The sequence below is a fragment of the Dermacentor andersoni genome, chromosome 1, assembly GCF_023375885.2.
Source record: "Dermacentor andersoni chromosome 1, qqDerAnde1_hic_scaffold, whole genome shotgun sequence".
Lineage (NCBI taxonomy): Eukaryota > Metazoa > Arthropoda > Arachnida > Ixodida > Ixodidae > Dermacentor > Dermacentor andersoni.
In genome coordinates, this window is record NC_092814.1 from 31,348,019 (window position 1) to 31,360,221 (window position 12,203).

Sequence of the window (12,203 nt, forward strand, 5' to 3'; positions counted from 1 at the left end):
ATGTTAAGCTGTGAAAGTTTAAGTAACAACCTATGGTGTGGAACACGATCAAATGCCTTAGAAAAATCTAAAAATATTGCGTGAACTTGGAACCCAGCATCTATCAGTGCGTGTATGTCGTTAATAAATCCAGCAAGTTGGGTGTCACATGAATAAGCCCTTGCGAAAACCATGCTGATGCTTAAAAATAATGTTATGGTCTTTAAGGAAGTTGATGACTTGACTGTGTATGATATGTTGGAGTAATTTACAAATTGTGCTGGTTAAGAGATGGGACAATAATTAAGCGGAGAAGCGTGATCACCTGATTTGAAAATGGGTATTATTTTAGCAATGCGCCAGTCATTAGGAATACCACCAGTTGATAGTGACTGGGAAAATAGAGCGGTTAAGATAGAATAAATACTATGCAATGGATTCTTTAAAATTTTATTATTGAAACCTAGATGGTCGGCACTAGATGACGTTTAAGATTTGTTAGTAGAGATAAAACACCAGACTCACTGATGACTACCTCATGCATTGTGATTCCCACTAATGTCTTTAAAGTTGGCAATGAGTTAACGTTTTCATGAGTGAAAATTGTTGCAAACGTATCATTAAGAAGTTGAGCGCAATCTGAATAGGGGATAGGGACACCATAAGAATCAGTAAGACTGATGTCAGCACGAATTCCAGGGTTCACAACACGCCAAAAGCAACAAGTATTATGGAGTGTTATAGCCGCAGGTTTTTTTCCAAGATTTGGGGTTAAAATCGAGGGTCCGGCCATTACATGGAAAAAAAGACACATTTATTTTTCATAAATATTTTTGGTGGTATTTGCCTTTATTGAACTACAGTACTCACTTGTACTGGCTCTGGCTATTCTTGGCTATTCTCGTAGCGTGCGACCTGCGGGTTGGAATAGATAGTGACGTCCCAAAGGCCAGCAACGGCAGCGTCTTGGAGGCAGCCGCTAAATCTCGGAGGTTGTGCTTTTGCTTCCTTGAGGCACCGAAAACTCAGCATGGCTAAAGCCGCTAAATGAAATAAAAGTAGTACCATCTCCTCTCTCCTCCTCCTGTGCCGGTGTTGGCTCCCCCTACACAGTGCTGAACTAGCAGATGCTCTGCGCATCTCTCTTCAACGCTGAGTAAGCGGCGAGAATACAAAGTGTGACGCTATATCAGCAGTTGGCACTCTTTGTCTGCATTGCAGATCACTTTCAAGGTACTGTCCACTTGGCAGTGCCGCCGCTCGAGTGGGTTTGGTCATGGTTCATAACAGTTCGATGCGGATGGATAAGGCGTAAAGAGCGATAAAGACTTATAATGATCAGGACGTCATCAGCACACTTGTTTGCCTGCGTATCATCACCACTTCGTAATGTACAGCGATACACTCAAAAAGTGCTATTTGTATACATTCAGGCCAAACAAAGACAATGCCATGGAATGTATGACTGAGTCGACAAAAAGCACATGCGTTTGAAGACAACTTGATTGAAGTCGGGCACGAAAGTTAAAAATAAATGCAGCGCGAGCATGCAGCATTTAGGAGAGCAAAAAACTAATGAAACAAGTGGCAGCATATGAGATTAGTGATGAGCAAAGAATTGCTTGCTTACCTCACAGAGCCGGGACCATTGCGTTGGGTTGAAATGAGCCCGGCTGACTCTTTGAAGCCAGATTTTCCTCCGTGCTGCGTCTCGCTTGGCAGATGGAATACGGAATAGTCTCTTGTCGTCCTTTCACTTGTGCTGCACCTGAAGGCACAGCAATGTGGCATCGTGAACACGTAACTATGCTACAAAAGCACAAAGGAGGCACGAAACGTGCCTGCTTACGCCGCTCGCAATATTTGGCACCGCGATGGCGTCAGAAGCAAAAAACAAGCAAGAAAAAGGTGTGCAAAAGCACGCGACAGCCAACGGGAGGACCAAGCATCGAGGGAAAGTGCAGGGTAGGAGGATGGTGGCAATCTTCAAAGGATGGCACTACTTTTGATTTGTATTGAGGGGCTTTAAGCACCGCTGCCTTGTTTTGCCACCGATTAAAAAAGAAACTTTGAAACTCTTGCACCACATAACAGATAACACTGCCAACGTTCTGAAAGATCAAGGGTGCGTCCTATACCCAAGTAATCTTCAAACTATATTTTTGGGGGATATTTTGTTACAAAGTTCTGGGTGCGACTTTTACATGGGTGGTGCCATTACACGAGTATATACAGTAAATTTATCATTGCACATCTGCTATGCCTGGGGTCAGTAATGAGCAGACAGAAGAAAAATAATCATCGAACGTCTGGGCGACAACCTAAGGAAAGGCAGACCCATTACCGGATCCTGTAACATCACCACTATACACATGGGCTCATTGGCTAATTTATATTCCTTCACATATTTACAGAATTATTCTGGTAGTTCTGAAAAGCTGAATTGCACATATTCCAAGTACTTACCTTATCTTGATGGTAAAGATGTTTGCACTAAGTTCACTGAACTGCTTATGCGATTCCTGGTCACGCGATTATTTGTAACGATGATGGAACAGCAGTTTTTTGCGGGGCGTACACCGTAACTCATATGAAAACCAGCAAGGACTTCGCTACTTGGTTTTTCACCGATTTTGGATTATATAGATGAATGTTATCCATTACCACGCAAATGGAAAGTTCAGTATGTCATTTATATCTGTTGCATGGTAAATTGGAAACCAGTCATAACATTTAAAATCTTTAAACATACCAAGTAGTTACCCATTAAAAACAAATAAAACATGGCATCACACACCTGTGGTCGTGGCATACACAACACTAAAAAGACCTGGAATGTCAGATGCTACACCTCCTGTTTAACAAGGGGATCACTAATTGGCACAATACCGTCAGTGTCAAAATTAAGAGCAAGATCTAAAATGTTGCCAGCCACATGGACGAATTTGTTTATTTGCACTAAGGACTAAAAAGAAACAAAGGGGACTAGGGCATCTGTCTGAGTTAACATGTTCCAATTCAGACACAGGATTTCTGTTTCTCCAATTGACATCGGAGTCATTAAAAAGCGAGATTACAGCATCCAACCACAACTTTGTTCTTACTTGATTGGATTTCAACTCAGATGCTTTCAGCACACACTAAAGGTTTCAGTGGTGCCTTGTTTTGAAACTATCCTACATGGGAATTAGTACACCACTGCCAGAACCTACATTCAAGGTGGAGTACTCTCGACCTGTACGGAAAACAGCCTAGTTTTGCAGGTGGTATTCACTTGTACTGAAACGTTCATTAAGCCAAGTTACAGTAAGACATGACGTCATGATCATTGAAGGCTACATTTGAATGAAATTCATTTCCTTTTGTTTGAAGGCCACGCACATTTTGGTAGTAAACGCTACAAATAATTTGCCTGAGTCCAATGGTTGCTTAGCTTCCTTTGCCTTCTGCATTCCGAAAAATGTCCGAAAGATCAATCCTTGGCATGTACTCAGCAGATGTGCTCAGCAAAATGCATTACCATCAGCGGGCACAGATCAGGCCTCTGAAGCATAATGACCAATGCTTTGTGGTCCTTGAATGTACTGAGCTGTGACCTGCTAATAGCAGCATGCAATAGTGTAGCTGGCAGCGCTATCCACTCTGCTGCTGACTGGTGCACTTGATTAGGGTACAAATGCGTGCCGTGAAAACAAGACACCTGCCTTTGAGCCGTGTGCTTATTGTGAAGGACATGAGTCATGGTTTTTGCATATGCTGGCTCAATTCCAGGGTGTGGGTAGACAGTGGTGACACATTACTTAATAGCTGTTCTCGTCGGCAGCTGCATCAGTGAGTGCCTGTGACTGTGATAAAAGTCCTTACTAGTTTTCCAGCGGGTCACTGAGACATGACCTCAGAGCACCCAATGAAGAACAAAGCTGTTTATTCATGCTGACGCATACAAGACATTTAATACACACAGTAAACGAAAATAGGATAGCACAGACCTAATAAAACAGCTAACAGTACATTATGTCTTGAACTGACATTAATAGAGGATTGAGACACCACGGTATGAAACAATTATTTTTGGACCATGCGGTTCAGTCAAATCTACAACAGTTCACCACTGCATGACTAGTGGGGCTAGGTGATGAGGAAAGCGGCGATAATCTCACCAAACCTGTGATGAGGCTAAGTGGTGAGTTGATGAAGAATGTAGTGCTGTTGTGTTTAGCCGGCTGAGGAGACACAGGCATTGCAGTGGAACATTCAGGAGGAAGCAGCAAGAGATTGGGACGTTCTGGCCAGGCAGCTGTATGCAAGCTTGGGTCCACAGCTCAACTGCTTACGTTCTGCCTACGGCTGTAGGCATCCAAGCACCTCATGGCAGAAGTCTGTGGCCAGGTGAAGTCTTGAAGCACTGAAACGCATAGGCCAGCCCTTGACTGGTAGCCCCCTGATGGTTGAAGTTGGGGTGGTTCGGGTCTGAAACCGAACTTTTCAGCGTCCAATCCAGTGTCTGAACTTTCTGGGACGCTTCTGGGACTCTGCCTCTGGTCTACAATGCCTTTCGCATTTTTCTCCTCTTCATGGCCTTGTGTGTCCCCACAATTCGTTCGCTAAAGATTTGTGGACTTGTGCGAGTGGCTCCTTGTGTTTTCATTTCTTTCTTGCGGCGCATGTCCTTGCGCTTGGTTCTTTGTCGTCAGCGTTTCTTCCCATGCACAGCACTTTCATCTGTGCGTGCACCCCTCCATGTAACATTCCTTTTCTTCGTTCCAAACACTGCATTCAGCCTCGTGCACTTCACTCATCAAAATAAAGAACGATGAATGCCATCACCTATGAACATGTCCTTCATAAGATGTATGCAGCCTGAATACAGATGCCTAGGATTTGCAGTGCATGTTCATATCTCTACCAATAATGGTGCTGGTTATCAGCAGACATATCCGAACTTTTTGCTGTAAGGTGGAAATCTTTTCGAGCTGGAATTGATGCATTCTTTCAATCAGTGCAGAAAACGACGGCTACACAAATGGGAAGGACATGTGACAACACAGCACTCATCCTGTGCCCTTTTTTGTGTTGCCATCGTTTTCTGTGCTGATCCAAAGAATGCATCTGATCTCTTTACGCAAGCTGTCAACAGTGGTGTTGTTTGGGTTAACTTTGACAGGACCTGCATATCGGTTTGCTTCTTAAAGAGGCTCTAAAATAATATATTAAACCGAATCAGATCAATAAATTGTTCGTCTAGTCATCATTTACTGTGTCCAATATATGACTTGGTTGTGCAGAAAATTCCTGCTGAAGGTCGCGCTGCTACTCTTTAATTTGAATCGTCCACACAAAAATGTACGAGTTGACATAATCCCCATGTAACCTCCCTCACTGCCACTCTTTGGCAATCAGCCAGTGCTGATGATGTCGCTTGAGAGGTACCATAGTCCAATATAAGTGGTGCCACTAAGATTTTCTATTTTTTTAATTTTCTCGCTTACAAAAGCTCTGTTCTTGCTATGAATGGCAAATTAATTATTACATTATCTTTCAATCTAGGTTGACATAATATTTTCCCTTTGTGTCCCTTTAAATGGGAACAAAACTGTGATTCTGGAAAGGTATTGCAGAAGGGGCTAGCGATGTGCATATCTAATGTATCCTTCAGAGGAAGATTCTACTGGAGCCAGCTGGCAAACGGTATTGCCTCCCTCTGTGTTTCACTCTAAGGAATTGTTAGGTGAAGCTGCAGTTGGTGTGTGCACATTCTTTTTATTTGCCCCGCTCTTGTAAGTTCTTTGTACAACAGCGTGCATGCAAGTGTAGCTTGAGGAATGGCTTGACAGCAAAGATGTCACTTTGTGCATTATAATTGCCTTAGTGCCTGGGGTGTTAAATTAATCACCCCAGGCACTAAAGGAACGGATCTTTACTAGCACATTGCATTAACTTTTACGTGTGGCAAAGGACCCAGTTTCTGGTGGTTAAGTGGTTTAACTGAGCACAGTATGTTGCATTTTGTCTCGTAATGCGTCTTCCCACTTTGCTAGTTCTTGAAAACTGTTTTTGAAAGCTTGCTTTTTGTTGGCAGACATATTTACTGCTGTGCACACAAATTTTTTTTTTTGCTAGTGCTTATGGAATTTTATTTTTCTATTAGCACTTAGCCAAGAAGAGAATGCATTGGGACGTTTCCTGAAAGAATGTGGAAAACAGGACAAGACCCGAGCTGGCAAAATGATGGGTGCAACAGGAAAGACAATGAGCTACTCTGCGCAGCAAAGGTATGAGCCTGGCCTACCAGACACAGCAAATTACATGCATGCTCCAGCCTTCAGAAGGATTACTGATTGTGAATCCTTGTCTGTGCCATAGTTACTTTTTTCTTCTTTCATCAGTCTTGAGAAACACTGAATGACCCATGTAATTCCTCAAAGTCCAGTCTTACAAGGAAGAAATATAAACAAGAATTGCATATGTATCACCATCTAAGATAGGCTGCTTATTATTCAAATGTAACAAATTGTTTTTCCCAATATCCTTAGCTGCAAAGTCACCCTTACCTTATATGCGAGGCTCACGAATTCAGTTGATGTTTACAGGGGGTGCTGAACCTCCCCTCAGGCTTAGTGAAATAACGTAGTCTGCGGATATCATACGCTGCTGCGAACATCTCAGCCAAATTTTGCTGTCGTGTACGATGTGTGGAGCTCACAAGCAGAGCGTGAAGTTACCTTTTTCTCACACATTCTCTTTTCTACAGAAGCCTTCTCCTCACTCTTTTTGAGCAGCTATATTTCGTCATATAGCAGATTCCCATACACGGCTGCTACTGATCAACAGCTGACGTCAATCAAGATAGGTGTTTGGATCAGTGTGCTTCTTCCTACTGTTACTGTATATGCTTATTGACATAGTTTAATAAACAGGCTGTAGTAAACGAAAATCCTTGCTTTTGAATTTCGATAAGAATTACGTACTTCCGGAAGGAGCCGACTATCGTCTGCTCACACTCGGTTGCGGCTACCAGTGTAGGAATTAAACTTTAGTTGCCCTGCTTATCGGTGTCGTAGCCGTCAGGTCTCTCTTATTACGATTAGTTTTAACAATCAACTAGCCTTGAACCACGCGAAACTTAAGGTTAAGCCACACACATGCTTGCCAGTACGTGCTCACTCCTGATTAGATGCCTTCTCAGACATTGCGTCGTATTGAGCTATTGACAGCGCTTCAAAATGTGCAAGTTGGATGTGGCTACTATCTGTCAGTCAAGCCGGGGCAGGACAAAGTTCGTCCGCACCACATAGCACGGCCACACTGGAGCACACCCTCAGGCCCTGTCATGTGCAAAGAAGACGCTGTGCATATGCACTACAGTTGCATGTAGCTGCGGTCTGCTGTGTAGCATAGATGCCGTGGGTGCTGCGATGAGTCCGTGCACTGTGGCTCGCTGAGAACAGCTGCATTTGCCACGTTGTAGGTGCCAAAATTGGAAATAGTGGCTTCTACACGAACATCCAAAATTAAATTTGAACTGTGCGCCATGGTGATGTTCAGTGAGCGGAGCGTTGTGGGCATGCCCCGCTTTGCCGTAGCCTTTGCAGTGTGAGGCTTTGAAGAAGCAGCAGGAGCACTGCAGAGGGGATTATAGGCAACCTTGGATTGCCAATAACTGCTTCTGCTGTATGCACTGAAGTACTTTTCGTGGCAAAGTATTTTTGAAGTACTAGTGCATTTTAACTTCAAATGCATTTCTCAACTTCAATAATGTGGTTCAGGACCCCTTTAACTATGGCACTGTGAATGCCATATTTCAGTGGATCAAGTTTTAGATGAGGATGCAAATTCTAGCATACTTCTTATTTTTGCTTTTGTAGCAGTGACTGTTGCTGAGGGTGTCCTTTACATTTCTCATATTTACCGAACACTCAAATCAGCTTTTCTGGAAGTTAGCTACCCTGACCAAGTACCATGAGCTGTCACCAGAGAGATCAGCATGTAAAATTGCAGACTGATGTTGAACAAGCTGGGAAAATAAATATTCCTTTGCTTAAATCAAGACAACAAATTTATAGGCTGCCTAGAAATTAGGCATCTTTAATAAATGACAGGAAATTGTTCCCTCAGAAACTGGTGGCTCTGTGCACCATCTACAGCTCCTTTGCCATAGCATCATTTGTAACGGTCACCACTTGCATTGGTCTTACTCCCTCTAAACTGTAGCAGCTGTTGTTATCCTGCATATTCTAACAAACCAATATAGGAAATTTTCAAATATAGAATAAAAGTCAAATAGCTAGGGCTATTCAATTCATATTTGAAACTTCATATTCACACGCCATTACCTTTCACAAAACAGGTGGTCGATTGGTGCTATAGTAATCCTTAAGACCAATAACATTTTCCATGGGTTTCATGTTAGTGACTCGGAAGCTATCCTAGCATTGTAGTCTACTTGCCATGCACCTGTGTAGCATTGTTTGACCTCAATTTTCTGCATGGTTCTGTGTGGGGTCCTAGTGCTTGTACTGTTCCTGCAGGCTGACCCTACGTGTGCCTCTAGTGCGCCTCTATCAGGAAGTGGAAACCTATCAATTCCGTGCTATTGCTGACACTCTGGCTACTGTTGAGAAGATGGAGCGGTCCAGGACAGACTACCGAGGGGCTCTCCTTTGGATGAAAGACATCTCACAACAGCTGGACCCTGACACGTACAAACAGTTGGAGAAGTTCCGAAAAGTGAGTTTCTCGTGGTAATTCTCGTGCTTTAATTTGACTAACTGTTGAGGGGAATTAGCACTAAAGAGAACTGTTAATTAGTAGGAACAATTCGTAGATATTATACATACGGTCATGCATCCACACAAAAAGGTACAAATGGACCACATATTCACACAGGAACATCATAGGTTGGTGCTCAAGAACTTGTATTCAGTCACATGCAGCACAATGGAGGTCTCGTTTACACAACAGCCTCTGTTCAATTTGATAAAATAGACTACAAACACAATCCTTTAAGTGGTGCTATCACTTCTACAGGATGGCCATCCCCGAGAAGCATGCCTCACAACTACACGTAGTACCGTATTTACTCGCATAATGAACACACTTTTTTTTCCAGAAAAATATGTTCAAGGTTGGGGGGCGTGTTCATTATGCAGGGTAAAATTTTGAGCAATTTTTTTTTCCACGGCCACCTCTAAAAAGGTCAGTTTCACCCAAAATGCGAACCATCGATTCTGACAGAAAATGTGCAGATAGCTACACGAAGTAAGGATAGTAGTTTTGTCGGTTGTGTAAACTTCCAAACATTCGCCTCAACACACACTGAGTGGCGAGAATGCAGCACGCACAAAAGTATGAGCCGCCATCGACTCTCCCAACGCAGTTCACTTGCAAGATAGGGTGCGAAGTGGTTGTGCAATGTGCAGTTGCTGCCAGAGTAAAACACTGCAACCCTCTCCCTCCCTTCCCCCCAGCGCCATGCGTGCGACGGAAGACGGCATGTTTCCTTCCCGCTTTCCTCCTTTGTACGTGGGAGATTGAGCCGCGATCATCGGCACCCCTTGAGCACAGTTGTGCAATACGCTGTTGCTTCCAGAGTACAACGCCACTGTCCCAGGGATCCCTCCCCTCCCCCCCGGGACCTTTTGCGCGACGAAAGATGGCGTGCGAGATTGAGTGCATCTCCTACTTCACGGCAGCAAGTTCTGGGTGCAATCATTATGCGAGAAAAAGAAAAAACACGCTTATTGATTGGAAAAGCGGGCGCTGCGTTCATTATGCAAGTAAATGCGGTAATATGGGCTACCAGATGTTCACCCTTCTCTTTCTTTGTTCCCATAAGCAATCGTTCATGCATCATTAAATTTTACCTATGTACACTTTTTTATAAGACATGGGAATGGCATAAACCATCCCTCTGGAACATTCATAAAGGGATTCTTATGGTTTGTGCTGCAACTTCATCTGCCATCATCGAGTATGGGCGGACACAGCTTCGAAAGCTTATTATGGGCAGAAAAAGCTAGCAGCATTTCTAAGGTTGTGTGACACTTTCTGTGCATAATTGAGCTCTGGGTGCTTGCAGTCACACTCCTGATGAAGGCCGTACCCCGACCGAGATGTCGAAATTAAAAGTTTGTTTTTGCTGTATGATGTGCACCTGCACATATTTACACACACTCATGCCCCCCCCCCCCCCCCCCCCACACCCACACACACAGAGATAGAGAGAAAGTGACGAAAAGAGAGATTGTACACTATGCAAGAGGCAAAATTGCTAGCACTCCCTGAAAAAGCGTGCTTGAACAACAAGGATGCACATTTTTGCGTTGCCAAATTTTTTCTTAACTCCTGACCAAAGTTTTTAATTGGTAATGTGTGCAGCCACTTCGCATATAATTATGCTATTGTCCTAGTGCTACTTTCAAAAATAGTGATATTAAAAAGAATAAAAATTAGTTTACAAATTGATGCATTTATAAAATGTATGTGGATGGCCTAGTTCGTGCATGCCTCGGAAAATCTAACAGCGCTAAATATGTAACCAAACAAAAGCAAGACAGTGCACTCTTTGTGTCTTCTTGTTTAGCCCCCTCTTTAGCACTGTTTGTTTTCCCAAGCACTTATATACGCATGATGGAGGCAGAAAACGTAGTGCACCCAAAACAGAACAAAAGGAGGACACAGACCACACACATTTCGCGCTAACTTTCCACAACGAGTTTTAATTGCGGGATCGCAGCGTACATATACCCTTCACTTGGCTGCAATAGAGTGCCATGTTCTGAGCATCTTGATAACGCCACTCGCAACATGTATGGCACGTATTGTGATAAAAAATCATGCCATGCACATACATTCCAACTCTTTTCCTGATAATGAGATGGAAGGTTTGCTGACGCATCACCAACGATGGCGATGTGATGTGCTTCAGTGAAGAGCCTAGTCATCTCATTAACACTTTTTCTGAGAATCATCATATTTTCAAAGAGGGACCGGCAGGTGCATCTATTGCAGTGCATCTGTTGCTTTTTGTTCAGTTTGCTTTAGGTGAATGTTACATGAAAAATGGAGGTTGGATCTAGTTGAGAATTTTGCTATAATGATTCTGCACACTTACAAGAGGTTTAAACAATGAACTGTCAATTTTAACACTTCTACAGCAAAGCTGTTAAAGGGAGTTCCCCAACGATTTTAATGCGGCAGCGTGTGGCAGTGTGGTCAATGTCAAATGTATATGCTCCACAATATGTGTCAGAGCCCCAAATTTGCTTTGATACATAATTAGCAATGATTATTAAATAAAAGTTGCCTTGTGTATATCTGATTCGAATAGACAAGAACTTGATGCGCAATTTTTTGAACTAGTGATCCACAATTTTTGTTTCTCACATCGCATTATAGCGGCTCCATGTTGGAGGTCAGCCAGGAGGTTGTATAGCTTTAATGGTGTAAACAGATGCCTCGGCACTGTGACACAGCTTCCGTAAGAGCCGTCAATAACAGCCAGCCCTGACCATGCTCAAACACCGCAGCAGTTACTGCGTTTGAGCAAGGCCGTGAGCAGCTTTGTTGCCAGCTTTGTTGTCATTGATATATTAGTTGTCAGATTTTTTTAAACACGAAAGTGCTTTATGCCGGGGTCCACCATGAACTTCCCGTACGTCGGCGCGAACGCATAAAATGTGGTCTCTCTTCACAGAGATGGCACCGCCATCCAGCAGCAGTGAAGCGAAGTACTGCATCATGACATTAACGAGCGCCGACAGTGACTGCTTCGGTAGTCTCAGCGCAGTGGAGACTCCAATGCAGTGTAGTGTGGTGCAGGCGGTGTAGGCCTTCTGCTGAGGTGACGACGCAGTTTCCACACATGGTTTGTCTTTCGCATCCAATTAGCCTGTGACGCCTTGTCGCCTACGGAGTACAGCTTCAACATGCATCAACAGTGCTTATACTATGTCTACTGGTTTGCTTGCGATGGCACCAACTAAGAAAACTGCTGCGCTAAGCGGTGCATAAAGGCAACGACGTTGACGGGCGAAGCTTAATTTGGTCCGGCGAGAGACAAGCTAGCGTGAAGCACAACGCGTTCACGGCACACGCTGCAAACTCTACCACTCATATTCCTGAAGCTGAGCGTGTCGCAACTCAACTGGCTGCCCAAGACACTACAGAACGGGACCAAAATGCTCGTACCTTCGCTGGAGCGACTCGGCAGCAGGATGCCGCTC

At 43.7% G+C, this 12,203-nt stretch overlaps 1 protein-coding gene across 4 annotated transcripts in view; it reads left to right on the plus strand.

Moving 5' to 3' along the window:
* ICA69 (islet cell autoantigen 1-like protein) overlaps positions 1-12,203 on the plus strand; it is a 78,450-nt gene that overhangs the window by 18,724 nt on the left and 47,523 nt on the right. For all 4 annotated transcript variants that reach the window (XM_050190953.3, XM_050190955.2, XM_050190952.3 and 1 more), the window contains 2 exons: positions 6,128-6,251; positions 8,508-8,706. In XM_050190953.3, the coding sequence (XP_050046910.1) occupies positions 6,128-6,251; positions 8,508-8,706 (323 nt within the window). The remainder of the gene's footprint in view (positions 1-6,127; positions 6,252-8,507; positions 8,707-12,203) is intronic.